This window comes from Calliphora vicina, chromosome 1 (assembly GCF_958450345.1).
Source record: "Calliphora vicina chromosome 1, idCalVici1.1, whole genome shotgun sequence".
NCBI lineage: Eukaryota > Metazoa > Arthropoda > Insecta > Diptera > Calliphoridae > Calliphora > Calliphora vicina.
Window position 1 is genome coordinate 70,845,766 of NC_088780.1, and position 19,378 is coordinate 70,865,143.

Genomic DNA, 19,378 nt, shown 5'->3' on the forward strand with positions numbered 1-19,378 from the left:
AATATTGTACAGTTGTACTAGCAATTTAAATGAAATAATAAATATAAAATTCAAAAAAGCTATGAACACATTAACCAACACGTTGTAAAGTGTACAAAGATCAAATTGGTTTAAATTACACAATCAATAATCAAAATATTAACATATTCTTTAGAAAAATAAAAAGAAAAACTCCGGTTATTTTTTAAATCTTAATAAAATTCAATATTTAGTACTTAAAATTTCCATTAAATCTTCACAGACACATCAATATTAGTTGCTTACCAAATTTTATTAAAATTGCAAATAACATTCGGTTTTCCTCTTTAAAAATAATTTGGGATCTAAAGGTTTCGGCACCAATGTTTACGAACTTAGAAATTCTTCCAAAAAAAGTCCAAATATGCTCCACTACTTTTATTAAGGTATAAAGAAAATAATGGCACAATCTATTTTAAAATATTGGACAATTCAACTTTAAAGTATATGCGTGTCTATTACTTTTAACTGCTTAAAGAAGAATGAGCTAATAAAAAATTACATATAATTACACTAGTTTACAAGGTTTTTGCTCATGAATTGAAACATATGGGGATGTATGTATTTAGGTCTTCCAACTTCGGAAAAAATATTTTAAAAAATCCTGGACGTCAAACTTTTGAGATATTTCTTAAAAACGAAACATATAAAAATGTACATTAAATTAGGACAAAAAAATTAAAAGTGAAGTGTTTTAGTCTTTTGTTTATAATTATTTTCATTTGTCTCCCTCACGAGACTCCAACAGTAGTCTCCTAGCATATTCTGATTCCAAAAACCTTGATAATTAATATCGAAAAACTTCAAATCTTGATGGGAATGCTCTCCATGTTCGTCACTCAAGTGTCCGAGGTTTTCCGGGATAAAATCCACATGAGAATGTAAATATTGAATTTTGAGGGACATATTTACGCCCATCAGTTCAAAATTATGTAACAAATTCGCAACAATATCACTGTAATTTTGACTTTTATTATTCCCCAAATATTCTTGAACAACAGGTTTAAAAGAATTCCATGCTGCTTTTTCAACATCGGTTAATAGACACTCAAATTTGGTATCACCCAAAATTTTTCTTATTTGAGGACCCACAAATATCCCTTCTTTTAATTTAGCCAAAGAAAAACTCGGGAACACACTGCATAAATATTGAAATGCTGGTTTTGTCTTATCTAAAGCTTTTACGAATTTTTTTAAAGTAAATAAGCATTTTGCAGTGTTTGTGTTATAGGAAAACCTCGATTTGACTGAATAATTTTTCCGAAAATAAAACAAAAATGGACTGGGTTTATTTTACATTTTCTATAAGATATTTTAAAATAGTTTTTACTTTAGAGTTTTGTACTTAATAGAGATTTATTAACGTTTATCTACAGGAAAGATGTCCTTTTAAACCAGCGAAATGCAAACTCACACCACTACAGTTTTTAGATATTGTAGTTGTATGAGTTGAGAATTATTCTCTGGCAAAAACAAAAACAAATAGCTGAAATAATGAAATAAACAAGCATAAAAGCGTAACACAACCTGCTTCTATCAATGCTCATGCGAGACTGACTGTTTTTATACAATGTGTGTGCTTGCGTACATGTGAAAATAAAAACAAGAGAGCTCATTTGAGAGCTCATTGCATTTCGCTGTTTTAAACAGTATTTATTTTTTTCTCGTTAATTTTTGTTGGAATTTGTCAAAATAATACAAGTCTGAAAGTATCTGGTAGCTTCTCCAGAGTGTTGAGTACCCAAAAACGATGTAAATACTTAAATACCACAATTAGGTACACTACAGTATGCATTAGTTGTACTCAGGGCAGGTGAAAAATAAAAACCCATATATCTCAAAATTTTGACGTATAGGTGGGAAACAAAAAATGTTCAATTAACTAGCGTCCGTAGCTCTTCTCAAAAATATAAGTTTCATTCCATGAGCAAACAAAAATGTTTGATTTGTAAACTAGTGTTATTGAAGTATAATATGTAAATATGCCTTGCTTATTTAATAAGAATAAATGCATAAAACAGTTATTTTTATTTCTCTAGTTGTTTTACACTGAGTTGATACATACTGACCAGGGCTGTCAAATGTGGCGATTTCTCGCCAAACGTGGCGATTTTTCATTGCTTTTGGCGACCAAAATTTCCAATTGGCGACAAGGCGATTTTTTGACGATTTACAGACTAGTTGGCGAATTATTTGGCGAATTCTTAACAAATTATTTGTTTTTCTTGAAATATTTTTTTTATAGTTTTTAACCCAATAGTTAATAAAATGAATCATTTATAATCTGAACATATGGATGCAGGTAGCATACATGATCAAATAGTTTCAACAATATTAATTTTTTCTTCTATAATATTTAAGCCGTCATTTTTAAATAATAATGGAAATATTGATAACTTAATATGCTCATTTGTTCGCCGGATTCTTTTCTGCCATTGGAATTTATCGATTTTGGCACAGAATTTGAAACGGAATTACAAAATATAAAAATGGAAGAATACATATGACGTAGAAATTTTAAAAGAAATTAGTTGTGTGTACTTAAAAAGCTTTTAAAACAAAAGCTAAATGGTTACCAGAAAATATAACTCTTTTCAAAGTACTTACACTGAATCAATTAAGTCTCCGTACAGATATACTCATAATATAAACCAGTAATTTATGGTCACTTTTCAATACATATTTAAACCTTTTTTCAATTCATTTTAAAAAAAATCTTATAAACTAGAAATCAACATAAAAAAAATACAAACATTTTCTTTAAAATCATAAAAATTTACATAAATTCAATAATTGTACGAAAAGTATTACCAAAAAAGTCTCCGTACAGTTAACTATTTTAAGGCAAGGAATCCCAATATTAAACTTAATTGCTTTTAATATGTGGTAGGTCCTCCTTTCTGAGCAATTGCTTCATTTTAATGGCTGTGCATGGAATGAACCAGCTTTGTTGTTGTCAGGGAATCCAAAAATAAGCAAATTTTAATGGATAGAAAAAAAATTATTATTAACTTGCTAAATGAAGGAAAAAATCTAACCGAAATCAAGGATATTGTAAAAAGACCACGCTCTTCTATTCAGTACGTTATTCAACAGTTAAAAAAAAACGGAACAATGGCAAATAAACAAAGAACTGACCATCCAAGAAAAATAGACCACCACTTAGAGAGAAGAATTGTACGATTTGTAGAGGGTAATCCAAAAATTGATGCATATGTAATTGAAGGAAACTTGAAAACTAGTGATGAATTAACGGCAAACCCCCAAACTGGAAGAAACGCTCTTAAACTAAATGGATACAATGGTCGAGTAAGCCGTAAGAAGTCCCTTGTTCGAAAAGTGAACATGAAAAAGAGATTGGATTACGCCACCATAGTGGGGAGGGTATAATGCGTTTGTGCAGATGTTTGTAACGCCCAAAAATATTAGTCTAACACCCACCTTAAATTATACCGATCGACTTAGAATCACTTTCTGAGTCGATTGAACGATGTCCGTCCGTCTGGTTGGCTGGCTGGCTGTCCATGCGCAGAGTACAGATCGCAATTTTCAAGATATTTCGATCAAATTTGGTACATATTATTTTTTCGGCCCAAGGACCAAGCCTATTGAAACTGGCTGAAATCGGTCCATTATTTCACCTAGCCCCCATACAAATGACCTTCGGAAATTGTACTTTATCGGTCATAAATGTTTAATTTATAAATGTATCTCCACAAATTGAGCTCCAAATAACTTTTATATACACAAAATTCATGTCACCAAATTTTGTTACAATCGGTCCATAATTCGTCATAGCTCCCATATAGACCCGCTTCCGAAAACCACTTTAACGTGCATAAATCACAAATGGTATACTCACAAAATTCAACATAGTAAACTTTCATATAGACATAAATCACACTACCTAATTTTATGATGATCGGTCCATAATTGGTCATAGCCCCCATATAAGGCCAACTTCCGAAAATCACTCAAAAATATAAATTATTGAAATTTTAAATGAAAAATGTTTTTGCTCTTTTACTTAGTGTCGGGTATTATATGGTCGGGCTTGACCGACCATACTTTCTTACTTGTTTATTTTGGGATCGAGTTATTTTTAGCGATGAAAGTAAATTGAATGTTTTTGGTTCTGATGGAATAGAAATGTTATGGAGAAAGCCAAATACTGAAACGAATCCGAAGCATTTGACGCTAACCGTAAAGCATGGAGGAGGTAACGTTATTGTTTGGGGTTGGATGGCTTCATCTGGGGTGGGAAATCTTATTTTTGTTGAAAACACGATGGATAAATATGCATACCTTAATATATTAAAAGAAAACTTAAGACAAAGTTCTGAAAAATTAGGCTTGGGACGTTTGTATTGCTTCCAACAAAACAACGATCCCAAACACACCTCTAGATTAGTAAAGTGACTTATTTATAATGTTCCTAAGCACTTAAATCGCTCAGCTCAGTCAGATCTCAACCCGATTGAGCATCTATGGGATCACTTGGAAAGTAAGATTTGGCAGCACAATATAACGAGTAATGATCAGCTAAAAGCTGTTATAATGGAAGAGTGGTACAAAATAGATTCCCTGACAACAACAAAGCTGGTCCATTCCATGCACTGCCATTTAAATGCTGCAATTGCTCAGAAAGGAGGACCTACCACATATTAAATGCAATTAATTTTAATATTGTGGTTCCTTGCTTTAAAACGGTCAACTGTACGGAGACTTTTTTGGTGATACTTTTAGTACAATTATTGAATTTATGTAAATTTTTATGTTTTTAATGAAAATGTTTGTATTTTTTTTATGTTGATTTCTAGTTTATAAATTTTTTTATAAAATTAATTAAAAAAAGGTTTAAATATGTATTGAAAAGTGACCATAAATAGCTAGTTTATATTATGAGTATGTCTGTACGGAGACTTAATTGATTCAGTGTATATAATGAATTTTCATTATTACTTATATAATGAATTATCAATATTGTCGGTAGTTCAAAATTCATTAACTTTATTTTTAAATCCAAAAGTATCTGCGGGGGAATATGAATTGCAATGGTCAAAATTAGCATATATCAATTGGACTTAGATATTTAAAGGTGAAATTCCAAAAAAAAAATTAGATTTTTAGCCAGCAGTTTACAATTATTGCTATGCAGCAGGAACATTTAATTTTAAAGACTTGGCATTGACCGTTCTCAATATGTTAATTTTACCAACCAGCAATGCTTGCGTAGAAAGGATATTAAGACTTATCTATTAAGGCTTATACCAAATCTCGCTTGTGTAATAAAATTCAATATGAACTTTAAGATTCATTGATAAGATAAATAAGTTATAGGAATCTTCATAAATTTTGTTGCAATTCATTTCAGCCTACAGATAAAATGTTAAAAAAGTTTAATTATAATACAATGTATGATATACAAAGTAGTGATAATGAAACTTCAGAGAATGCGGTATATTATTGATTTATGCAATTAATTTTTGAAAACAAAAAATACTTTTGATATCAATTTAATATAAATAACTAATGCACTAGATTTAAACCGAAATAAATTGACTTTATAATACATAAATAAGTATGTATGTTACAATAAAGAACTCAAACAAAATATTTTTTGCGACTTTTGGCGATTTTTCGTTTAGCTTTTGGCGATGGAGGTAAAAAAAATCTGACAACCCTGATACTGACAAATGTATAAGAGAAATTAAAAGAGAGTATGGTGATCACTGCAGTAAACCAGTATTTTGTGAACATCTCTGTGCACATATATATTTACATATTATTTACATTTCTCTAAATTATCATAATCAACGAGACTAATGATTATTACAATCTAATTATAAATAACACGGTAATGATAATTAACTTCATTTATGATAATAATTTTAAATGCAATATTGTATGGATTTAGGTTTAATATAATAATTAAATTTAGGGTTGAGGTTAGAGATGCCAAACGGGGAATCCTGATTTCTTAATCCCCGAAGCCCGGGATTTTTTAATTTTAAATCCCGGGATTTTCCAAATCCTGTTTTTCATAAACAAATAGGGGATATTGTCATTTTGTGTGCCTTTTTTATGCATTTTGACATTCTACATGCCCGAATATCGCAAAGTGATGTTCAGCAAAGTTGTTAAGCGCAACTCCTGCTTCAACATAGTTAATAAAGGAAAGCGGTATTTTTGGTTTTCCTAGAGTGGGGCTCTGGAAAATCAATTCTTCACATTTTTTGTAAGTTATCTAACAAAACTCAATTTAAATCCTCTTCAAACGAAATTGATTTTATCTCAGATGAGGAGCTCGAACAAAATGAAAATATTTCGATTGCTCAAAGGCTAAAAGATATTATTAACGAAACCAAGTTATAATGCAGATTTGCAAATTGCAAAAGAAATAGATCACTTTATTTCTGAAGGAACAAGAGGAAAATACTTGCAGATTTGTTATAAGTATCTGCAAACGGTTTTGCCAATATGAAAGATGTTTTTCGGCAGCAGCATATGTCGGAAACAAAATTCGTTCTAGAATGGCAGACGAAACCATAGATGCAATAGTATGCTTTTTAGTGTCTAATAAAAATTAATTGCTAAATAAAAAATTTACTTTCAATTGTAAAGACATAATTATGTTTTTTTCTTATAATTTTCGGGATTTTACATTTCCCGAAAATCCCGAAACCCCGGGATTTTCAAAAATCAGTCCCGATTAGAATCTCTAGTTGAGGTATATTAAAAATATTTCTCAACAAGTTACGATCCTCTAAAATTTAAATTTCAAGGTAATATAGTACTTAAAACATTATTTATTTTATAACACCTTACACAGGAAATTTATACCGTTTTTCTTTGATTCTGCATTCTACTTTTTCTAATGCAATCTTTTATTTTTTTCAGAATCGCTTTTATAACTATAAATAGCTTTTTCTCAAAAACATGTTTTTTGAATTAGGCGGTTATTGCTTGTGACCACAGATTTACTATGTGCAATACAATTAGTAAAAATTATGATTTCTTTTGGAAAAAATTTTATGCAAATGTTTCTAAATGAATTTAGGTAAATATATAAATATGAATATATTTTTACCTAGAAAACACGAAAGTATGTCAATGGGTTTTTTCCAAAAATTTACAATTGGTCAATTCACAAATACTCTTATCAGTCATATTGTCATAACGTCCTAATATATCACGACTCGGCGGCTCGGCTTAACCGACTCGTAGGCATTCGGCGCAGGTCTCTGCTGCTTGGTTACGATACATAGCATACAAAGTAGTATTATTTTAGGACATTTTTTGCTTGAAAAGCAATAAAAACCGTTGTGAAATATTAGGACATTATGACAATATGACATGATAAGAGAATCGCTTTGAATTGACCAAATATTTAGTTGTTGTTGTTGTAGCAGCTTCAACAATTTTACAATATTTAATCTGGGGGTTCTGCAAGATCAAGTCCAAGGAATTGTGCTACTTCTGCTGGGTGGGTCCATAAATCTACTGGACGTAGTAGGAACTGTTGCGTTAGCATGACGTTATGTTCCCTGACCGGTAGAACCTTAGTTTCCTCGTGAAGGTGGCGTTCGGAGGTAATTTGGAGGCAGCCTGTGACGGTCCTTAAGGTTGCATTTTGACAGCTTTAAATATTTCTCCACTGAGTATCACTTAACGAAGGCGACCACACTAAAGCAGCATAGTTAACCACTGACCGGCCAATCGTCTTGTAGGTTGCTAGCAAGGTTTCTTTGTCCATACCCCAAGTGCTGACGGCTAGTGCCTTGAGGATCTTGTTCCTATTTCGCAGTTTATGCGTTTGCAGTGGCGTGTGCTGAGGAGGTAAAAAGGCTAACAAAAGTGACCCCCAAGATTTTCGGGTGGTTAACGGTCGGAATTTGTACGCCGTCGACCATTATGCCTAAGTTGTGTTTTACCTCCTTCGTCCAGGTGGTGAAGAGTGTTGCCGATGACTTCGTTGGTGATAGCTGCAGGTTACGTACAGTGAAGAAATTGTGGATTTCGTTGAGATAACCATTTACCAAACCGCAAAGCTCATCAACGTTGTGACCTGTCGCCAAGATGGTGCAGTCGTCCGCATAGGTGATAACTCCACACCATGTGGGCGCACTGGGAGTTTAGAGAGGTAGAAGTTAAACAGGAGTGGCGACAGGACCCCGCCCTGAAGGACTCCTTGTTTAACTCTACGGAGTTTTAAGCATTTGTCTCTAAACTCCACGAACGACTGCCTGCCACTCAGATAATTCACTATCCATCTCTTCGTGTTGAAGAGTGTGGCGTGACTGACAGTGTCGAATGCTTTCGACAGGTCAAGTCTGTTCACAAGGCCTCTACAGATTTAAGCCCTGTGAGATCTGAATGACTATGGCGGATAATGCTGTGGTGGTGCTGTGCATCTTTCGGAATCCATGCTGGTGACGAGCTGCTGGTAGTTGACGGGTCAGCTGGGGGAGGAGAAGAGCTTCGAGTGTCTTCGCTACAGGTGACAGGAGGGAAATCGGCCTGTACGATTGTCCCTCGCGATTTTCCCAGGTTTTAGCAATGGGATCACTCACCCATTTTCCAGACATCGGGTATAGTTAAGCTCCTCACTGACAGGTTAAAAACCATTGTCAGGTACTAGACTCCCCGCTCGCCTAGGTGTTTTAGCATCAGCATGGATATCCCATCAGGTCCAATTGATGGCTTCTGCAACTTCTGTTGGCCTGTAAAGTTGTGGTGTGTCCGAGACTGGAAGATCGTGTAGTTTGCGGACAATTCTTCTTTTCGCCTTGTCTCTCTCGGGGTGCTCAATGAATTACCGGCAAAAAGCGCGCGCGCACCGTTTAGGATCGGATATGGTGTTGTCTGCAAACTTAATCGCGACCCTATCATCCTTCTTTGTCGGGTTGGAGAGAGACCGAACTGTGGACCACAACTTGCCAACTCCAGAACTTAGGTTGCAGTTCTTCAAATGATCCAACCATTTGTTTCGCTTGTCCTCATTTACCAACCTGCTGATATCGCGGTTCAGCTGGGCGATCCTAGGGTCGTCAGGGTTGGTACTTCGGATGTTATCACGCTCATCTGCGAGTCCCGCTGCTTCTGCTGGGAAGTGCGGTCGCATTACGGATATTCTACCAGCGAGAATGAAGCGAGCGGCGGCTGCGGTGACGATTTCGCGAAACTTCCTCTCTGCTTTGTGTACGTTGGAGGGAATCGGTAGACCATTGAAGATGCGATCAGTAAATTCCCTGAAGCCGTGCCAGTCTGCTTTCTTTTGGTTGATGTCTGTCCAGACAAACGATTATGGGTAAATGGTCTGAACCTAGAGATATAACTGCAGGCCAGGTTGTGCAGTTAATCAGACCAGGACTCGCTATTGTTATATCTGGCGAACTAGCGCAATTACCCATAATCCGTGTGGGGGCATCATCATTCGGTGTGCAGAAGGTGGATTCGTCTATCTGTTCCGCCAGCACGCTCCTCTCTGGTCTTCCTAAAGATTTGAGTGCCAGAGATTTGAGTCACCATCTAGTAAGGTCCTAATGTCGGGATGGTAGCCTGCTGGACAACTCCAACTCCGTATCTCCCGATCTGACCTCAATACCCTGAACTGCAAGATATTGGTCTCTAGAATTCAGATCGAGAAAAAGAGCTCTATCATACACAATACTGTGTGTGATAAATGCGATGCCTCCACCGTTGCCTCTTGTGCGGTCTTTTCGGAGAACGTTGTATCCGTTGCAACTTTGCAGACTGGAATTACTCGTGAGTTTATTCTCCTGGAACGCACCGACCACGATGTTGTGTTGGCGCATAAATCGGTTTATCTTGGAAATCTTCCCTTGGAGGCCATTGCAGTTGAACTGCAATATGGATATCACCCCGAGGTCTACGGACTGTAATCAATGGTGTGAGCGGCGATGGTTGTTGCTGCTGCTGTTGTACTTGCTGCTGTTGTTGTGATTGCGGTGGGGAGGGTGGCTGTGTGGTGTAAGATGATGACGATGATGCCGAAGACGCCGATGAACTACGTCGCTGGCAGCATGGGGCAACGTAATTCTCTGCCCACTCCCTTTCATGGGTAAGTCCGGAACAATTCCTGAGGTTGACACCAACCCAAACAAGAGTTGCACCTTAATTGTGTTGACATGTGGTGCAGTCGGTTCTGGCAAACCGTGCAGAACCATGGTCCTGGATTTTTTTCTACTCCGGCACGGACCAGTAAAATACGGAGCAGCAATGCCGGAAGGTGCAGCTCCGAAATTAAAAATTGTATAGTTTTTGTTGTTGCTGGGTTGACAGCCCTTGGCCGAGTGAACTCGGGTCATTCCGGTGCGTAGAACCGACTGTCGACTTCAATAAAAAAGGAATATGTGGAATGGAAGCCATAAAATGAAAATAATTTGCATGGAATTAAAAATGTAATGTTTCTCACATATTTTAAATATTACCTGACTTAGGAACAACCGTCCGAACATTATTAAAGGGGCATTTGATAATTACATTGCTAAATTAAATAATTTTGACTTCTTTGACAATAGACGTCGCACAGTGGTACAGAAAAAGAGGGAAATAAATCTGTAACTTCTAAACGATTATTCCGTTTTGAATGAAATTTCACATGCGCAAAAAGAAAGTGTTTTCGAGTTTAAGTTTCAAATTTGGTTTCATTTAAAAGATGTAATGTAAAGATGGTTTTTCAAAAATAACGGTGGGTAAAAATATTGAAAATTTAATTTTCAAATGCGAATATCTCCTAAGTTATAAGAGATAATTGATAGCTATGGTTTTTAGAGTTGTGTAGCTCATGAATGACCTAGTTCAATTGAACTATTCACTCAACTGAACGAAGTGAATCATTCATCATACTGAGCGTTTTCAACTGAGTGGTTTTGTTTTATGCTCATGTTTCTTTCAGTACTCATGAAAGAGCTGCACAAGCACATTCATTTGTCATCTTCAATGTTTCACTTTACTCGTCAATTCTGTAACATTCTTTCGCTCACTGACATTGAAAAGTGAGTGAGTATTGTGTCCTACAAAAATAAAACGATCATTCGAATGTAGGTTTGTTATGTATGTATATGATCGTATGCTGCCGCGTATATATTTTTGCTTTGATATGATACAACGTTTGTATGAACTGTTTCAAGAATTATTAGAGTTATTCAAATTGTTTTTGTTTTCATGAATTTGTATATGTGTGCTATTGAATGAGTGTGAATTTATATACCCAGCGGGAAAAAGATGCAGTAAAGAGGCCTTCCTAAATGCCTCATTTTGCAGACACAAGGACTTGTAAAATCATCAAAATCAAATTTGACATTTTGGCCAAACAGGTGTTTTTTTTATCCATATAACTTATTACCTATTGTTCTTAGCAAAATGTGTCCCAAATAGTTTAGATAGCTATTTATGCAATCTTTCGAAAAAAAAAATTAAAAAAATTTAATAAAATATTTTTGATTTTTTTTTTAAATCAAAAATATTTTTGACTTTTTTTTCAAAATGGGCCCTTTTTATTTTTTTTAAGAAAGCTTAGGTCTTTTCCTAAGCGACCTATATGGTCGCTTAGTGGGATGCGAGTGGGATATCTATCAAAAAAAATATTTTGTAACTCAAGATTTAAAATTTTTGAATTTTTTTGCAAAATCAAAAACTTTGTTGACTTTTTTTAAAAAAATGGACCCATTTTTTAATTTTTTTTTTTTGCTCAGAAGAAAGCTTATGTGTTTTCCTTTAACACCCTTTTTGTCGCTTAGTGGGATGCGAGTGGGATATCTATAAAAAAAATGTTTTGTAACTCAAGACATACAATTTTTTACTTTTTTTTTAAAAATCAAAAACCTTTTTGACTTTTTTTTCCAAAATGGACTCTTTTTTTATTAATTTTTTTTCTCAAAAGAAAGCTTAGGTCTTTTCCTTTAAAACCTTTTTGGTCGCTTAGTGGGATGCGAGTGGGATATCTATCAAAATAAATGTTTTGTAACTCAAGACAAATGTTTTTATATTTGCACTATTTAAATTTTTTTCAAATTTGTGTGTAAACCTTAAAAATTAAACTTACGCAGAAAAACTAGACACATTAGCCTTTCCGAAAGTTTCCAAAGTTTTTCCCATCTTTTTGTTTGGGAGTGTGAGAATCCCATGCTCAGCCACCAATTGTTTAGCAATTCTTGCTTTTCGTTGAGACGTTCCAAACTCAGTAATTGTTTTTGCAGAACTCCATGTTCTTGGAGCAAGCGTGAGAAGTTTAATTCTTTCAGCTTCACTCTGTGACATTTTGTATTTCTCTTTTATTTGATCAAGAACTTCTACTGCATCCTTATAGTATTGGTTTCGACACTCATTCGTTGAATTTGAAAAGTTAGAATAACCATCATCATCAACAGTTCTGTCTTCATTCTCGGAATTACTTTTGTCTTCATCTGGAATAACTTCAACGCAAGGCTCATTACTATTCAAATTCGGTAATTCGTTCAACTTTCCGAGCTCTTTCCTGCATGATCCACAAATTTTCAATCGTTTTGACAGCGTAGGGAATTTTTTTAATAAGCCGTCGGAAATATTTCGCATATCTGATGATCTGTGCTTCATTTTGTTAAAGGGATTAAAACAAAAAGACGAATAAATTTCATTTTCAACCTTAGCCTTTTTAGAAGTCGTAGACATTTTGAATTTTGTAAGTATTTATGTAAATAACACACGTCTTAACTTTAACGCTGTTTCTAAAAAACTGATTTCCGTATGTCTTCAGAATGACAATAAATAGTTTTTTAAGATCATATAGGTAGTACGTTTTAATGAATGAGTCTAAAATCTTTTATTAGGGTCAAGAAGGGCTTACATACTAAAGTACCTAGTTTAACCAAATGTAACAAATAATAATAAAAATAAACCACCATATAAAAAACCAACCTCTCCACCCACTTCTTAAAGTCAAATGTCATAAAATAATAAATAAACTGGTACTTCGGAGAAGGGCCATAAAATATTTCCACTTGATTCCAAAAATTTGTTTCTGGGGCACCTGATATTTTAACAATGAAAATCACGTGCGCTGAAAACTACCTCTAGGATTGACTAAAAAAGCCGCAAGATACAAAACTCAGACAAATTTTGGGGGTGGAAAATTAATAGCGGTCGGCCTCATATTGCACCCCTCCAGTGGCTATTATCGGTCAGTTGTTGTGGTTTTTATTTTTAAGGTTTTAGAAACACTTACACACATATATGAAAAAAAACAATTTAAAAACATTTGTCTTAAGTTACAAAACATTTATTTTGATAGATATCCCACTCGCATCCCACTAAGCGACCAAAAAGGTTTTAAAGGAAAAGACCTAAGCTTTCTTTTGAGAAAAAAAATTAATAAAAAAAAGAGTCCATTTTGAAAAAAAAAAGTCAAAAAGGTTTTTGATTTTTCAAAAAAAAAGTAAAAAATTGTATGTCTTGAGTTACAAAACATTTTTTTTATAGATATCCCACTCGCATCCCACTAAGCGACAAAAAGGGTGTTAAAGGAAAACACATAAGCTTTCTTCTGAGCAAAAAAAAAAATTAAAAAATGGGTCCATTTTTTTAAAAAAAGTCAACAAAGTTTTTGATTTTGCAAAAAAAATCAAAAATTTTAAATCTTGAGTTACAAAATATTTTTTTTGATAGATATCCCACTCGCATCCCACTAAGCGACCATATAGGTCGCTTAGGAAAAGACCTAAGCTTTCTTAAAAAAAATAAAAAAAAAAAATAAAAAGTGAAAAAAAAAGTCAAAAATATTTTTGATTTAAAAAAAAAAATCAAAAATATTTTATTAAATTTTTTTATTTTTTTTTTCGAAAGATTGCATAAATAGCTATCTAAACTATTTGGGACACATTTTGCTAAGAACAATAGGTAATAAGTTATATGGATAAAAAAAAACACCTGTTTGGCCAAAATGTCAAATTTTGACCTCCTATAACTCAGAGAGTTCTTGACCGATCTTGTTGAAAAATGGTGTCCGAATTACTATCCAATAGAACTAACATTGGTGCAAATTTCATCGCGATCGGAAGACATCGATTTCAAAAGTTGGTTCACTTGACGTGAAATGCCCCATATATAAGTTGTAAAAGTCAGGTAAAAAATATATATTTTGCCAATTGATAACTAACATTATGTAAATGGGAAAACCCCCAAAAAATAGCAACAATATTCATTTTGGTTTAGTTATTGTCACATTTTTATTTTGGATCACAATTATCAGATCATCAAAATATTTTTCCTTTTTCAAATTCCAGTTAATATCTTGAGTTTTTTGGTATTTTTATTATTTTGTGGTAAAAGAATATCTTATAGTTAGTGAATGTTCTACTTAACAAATATTGTCTAAACATTTGGTTAGCATCGGAAATTATAAATAATAAAAAATGAACTTTTTTTTCCACAAAAATATTAGTTTAAATAAAATACAATTTGATTTTTTAAAATTTTAATCAATTATTTCACGCATAAATCTCTAATTGTCAAAAGACTGTGTGTTTTTACAACTAAGAACAGATTAGATTTAATTCACTACAAGCAATTCTCAAAATGAAATGGTCATTATACAACATACTGAGCTAAAAGAGCGACCTAGTTCATTTCAGTGTGCTGAGCTGAAAAAAGCGGTCACTTCACTGAGCTAATAAACCCAACTCTAATGGTTTTATGTAGTGAGCGATGAGTAGATTCTATATATGTAATTATTTTTAAATCAGAACACAGACGAAGAAATATGATAGTTTTAAAAATTGGACTAACAGTTTAGAAGTTACAGATTTATTTCCCTCTTTTTTGTATCTATACCACTTTTTCCAATACAATTTCATACTGCTTTGCAAATTTTATTCTGCGTAACAATGCGACACTTGTTAAAATCAAATCAACTCAAGCTAGCACACTTAACAACAGTAACATCAAATAGTTATAGGTATGACATGGTACAACATGGTTTGCTCGGCGAGATAACATGGTACAATTGGTCAATTCACAAGGTCTCTTATCATGTCATATTGTGTTAATGTTCTAATATTTCACAATGGTTTAAAAATGTTATTGTTGCCATTCAAGCAAAAAATGTCCTAAACTATTACTACTCTGTTAGCTATGTTTATTGTGCTGTCGTAACCAACCAGCAGAGACCTGCGCCGAACCCTAATAGCCGCATACGCCGAGCCGCCGAGTCGCTGATAATATTCGGGAGCCGACACTGAGAATCGCAGTCAAAAAGTTATAGTCTGGAAAAATTATGCAAAGCCGCCATACCATTTTTCACAAGCCGCCGCCACCGATAAAAGTGTTCGACACAGGTCTCTGATAATCAGCTGTTTTTGTTTACAATTATTTTTTGAACAAAATTTGTTTTCGTAAAAGTGTAAAAGTGGTTGCAGAATAATATGCAAACAAATTTAAGATAATCTTTATTTACTTGAGTCAGCCATTACCACCTCGAAAATGTATTTTTCGCACAAACCGGATATTATTTTAGATTTCTCACTTGGCATTGTTAAAGAAAATTTTTGTTATTGTTTTATTTTGTATCTGTCTTTTATATCAGCTGATTTAGATTTGAAATAACACACTTAGTTATGAGGGGTTGTTCACAACAGTCGTATTTTTTCTTGTTATTATTTTAGTACTTCTGAAATTAGGACACCTTGTGAATTAGCTTAATGTGTTTGGTGCAATGACAGTGAGCAACATGATGTGCACATCGACACAACATAACAAAGCATTAATTTTTGAAGTAAGACATTTTTCAACAAAATGTTGTCTTGTGCAGGCCTTTAGTAGGGACAAATTGCAATCATTGCTTTTGGAATATTCGAAACTTCAAATATGGATTTTTGCCTCAAAAACCTGTCATTGGGGCTATAGTGCGATGTTTCCTTTCTAATATTTGGTCAATTCACAAGGTCTCATATCAGTCTTATTTTCATAATGTCATAATTTTTGAAGTAAGACATTTTTCAACAAAATGTTGTCTTGTGCAGGCCTTTAGTAGGGACAAATTGCAATCATTGCTTTTGGAATATTCGAAACTTCAAATATGGATTTTTGCCTCAAAAACCTGTCATTGGGGCTATAGTGCGATGTTTCCTTTCTAATATTTGGTCAATTCACAAGGTCTCATATCAGTCTTATTTTCATAATGTCCTAATATATCACGATTCGGCGGCTCGGCTTAACCGACTCTTAGGCATTCGGCACAGGTGTCTTCTGGTTGGTTACGATAACACAATAAACATAACATACAGAGTAATATTATTTTAGGACATTTTTTCCTTGAAAAGCAGTCAAAATCATTGTGAAATATTAGGACATTATGACAATATGACATGATAAGGGACCTTGTGAATTGACCAATTGTTAAAATAAATATAAGCATAGAATAATAAGGTTTCCGTATTTGTGGTAAAAATTATTAAGAATTTCATCTCCGTAAGTCCTTCCCATAAATCAAAAATGTTCTCTTAATATTTGCTTAATTCACAACAATCTGTATCGTGTATCTTGTATTAAAATTTAATAATTAAATACACTTTTTGTTTATTAGTTTGTGAAAACCCATCCAACAACAAGCTTACACTATTGTATTGGAATACAATAATGCACTCGATACAAGAATACAAGGGGTTTTGTAAATTAATCAATTATTATACAAGGTGGCGCAAAAGTAATCCTCCTATCAGAAAATGCTATAAATTTTGCAATGTCAGTTCTGTTTTGACATTTGTGTAGTAAACACATGCGAAATACACGTTAATAAACAATGTTACGCTACACTGCTCCAGAACTCGGAATATTGCTGACTATTTATTTGACCAATAATCGGTCGGTTTTTTCATCAAAAATAATCATGAGTGATGATGCCCATTTCCATCTTAGCGGGTACGTAAAGAAGCAAAATTTTTTCCGGGGCACTGGAAATCCGCGTGTAACCCACAAAGAGCCATTACACCCGCTCAAAGTCTCTGTATGGTGTGCTGTTTTCGCTCGAGGAGTCATCGGACCTTTTTTCTTCGAAGACGTCGCGGGCCAAACGGTTACTGTGAATGGTGAGCGCTACAGAGCAATGATCAGCGAGTTCTTTTTGCCGCAACTTGATGAATTGGGATTGGAAAACATGTGGTTCCAACAGGACCTTGTACATAACTATAGCTATGTTTTTATAAAATCATATCTTTGGTAAAATAGTGAATTTTTAAAAAACAATGTAGAAAATAGTTCATCCAAATTTAATTTAATAAAACGCTAAAGTACTTACAAAACAATCTTTTTTTTTAGATCAAATGAAATAAAACGTTGTGATGATGATAAGGCCATTAAACATTTTCAGGACTCATCTGGTTCAAAGAAAAGAGCAAATAATTCGAAGTCTGTTTTTAAACGATTATCATCCCCAACCGCAAGATACAATAATTCAGAATTAAGGCCAAGACTAACGTCACGGGTTATTAGAGAATTACCATCACGACAAGAAATTGTTGCAGCACAGTGTGCAGATTCTGAATCTAGAGCAAGAAACCGCCGTATGTTTGGATCCCTTTTGGGCACTTTACATAAATTTTGCCAAGAAGAGTCTCGTCTGAAGCAAAAAGAAGAAAAAAAAGCACAAATTGAAAAAAAATTAGAAGAGCAAGAAATTCTGGAAAAAGAATCGATTAAAAGAGAACGTGAAACATTATTCGTTGACAGAAAACGCAAACAAATGGAAATAAAAAGATTGGAGTCAAAAATGAGTCGTATAAAAGACTATGAAATTTGGGAAAATTCTATGAAAGGCTTAAAAACCTTTATTAAAACTAAAACTACTCCATGTATATACTATCGACCAAAGGTGTTGACGAATAAAACCGAAAAATTGTTAGCTGAAAGTTTATATGATATTGATGCAATTATTAATAAAAAGAAAGAAGATCTGAAGTTAAATTTAATAAAATTAGAAGAAAATTTACAAATTCCGGAATATGATACCGGCGAGGATGCGAACATGTCATCTGATAAGATAGACGATGATTTTGATAACTCCTCAGTAACAGCTAATGCAATAGCATCTTCAATTTGTGTTATTAAGGACAAAAAATGTAACTATAAGTTTTGGTGATTAATACTATAAAATTTACTACATTTTTAAATATATTTCAGGTGACCCCGACTCGAAGGAAAATAAAATTAGATACACAGAAGAACCAATGTTAAGTAGCAGTGTTGTCATTATAAATAATTGACTTTTATTTACAATTTAAAAATATATTAAATAAAAAAAAACAAATTTGTTTTTTAATTAAGTCAGTATATAAAAAAGTAATTGATTAATCACCTTTATCGTGGTTATCGTAAACGTCTTACGCCTACGACAGTTTCGTAATAGATTAAAGATAAAATGTAAACTATTTCTTTAATCTAGTCATGAACTGTCGTAGGCGTAAGACGTTTATGACAACCACGATAAGGGTGAATTACTTACATACGATCCAAATATGTATTTCGAAAATTTTTCAAATTTTATTTGTAAGCTAACTTGAGACTGCTAATTAACCCTTAATAGCCTGATTTTTTTTTTTGAGCTGAAAAAAATTAATGTTATAAAACTCACGTTTCTGAACATCTTTTGTTCTACGACTTTGTTCATAGGTGTTTTTTTACCTGAGCTAGTTAAGAAAAACCTGGTTAGTTCTTTGTGGAACCTCTAGGCACCCGGAGATAACAAATTTTAAAGGTGTAATTTCTATCAGAGAAATTTTTTTTAACAAAAATCAACATATTTTATTCAGGTAATTCAAAAAAGTTACAAAAACAATAAAGAATTAATAACATTAAGATGTCAGCAGTGGCATTTAGTTTTGGTGAAACTCATCAAAACGTCGAAAAACACAAATGTTTACCACATTTTTGGCATCGAACTTTTGCTCGTGATGTACATTTCGGATTTTTGCATCGCGGTTACCCTTCCTTGACATATTCTGGTAAATGGCCAACGTTATCAAGGCGAATGTCACGCGGCGGCATCGGAGCAGACATTGGGCGATGACGTTTCGCAACAATTTCAACTTCGAGACCTTTCGTCGTGACTTTATGCGGATATGACTACGGCCGAGTGACGAATCTAAAAGGTCAACACCTCCCATGTATTTGTTATGTTCCTGAAGTATGTTTGGACATGGAATGCATTCCATTACCTTTTTCTTTTTATGATATCGCTCAATGGTTAGTGCATTCTCAGGCGTTTGACTATCGGCCAAAATATATGGCTTCATTCCAACCATTGTTTATGTCATATTTACAATCTTATTGTCATTCCATGAAACTGTTAAGACGTCGATTTTATGAA

At 33.6% G+C, this 19,378-nt stretch overlaps 1 protein-coding gene across 1 annotated transcript in view; it reads left to right on the plus strand.

Annotated features, from left to right (window-relative positions):
- Pnn (desmosome associated protein-like protein pinnin) overlaps positions 1 to 18,319 on the plus strand; it is an 86,455-nt gene extending 68,136 nt beyond the window's left edge. The window contains exons 2-3 of the mRNA XM_065514961.1: positions 17,332 to 18,131; positions 18,193 to 18,319. Of these exons, the coding sequence (XP_065371033.1) occupies positions 17,332 to 18,131; positions 18,193 to 18,275 (883 nt within the window). The 3' untranslated portion in view covers positions 18,276 to 18,319. The remainder of the gene's footprint in view (positions 1 to 17,331; positions 18,132 to 18,192) is intronic.
- Positions 18,320 to 19,378: the final 1,059 nt, after the last annotated feature.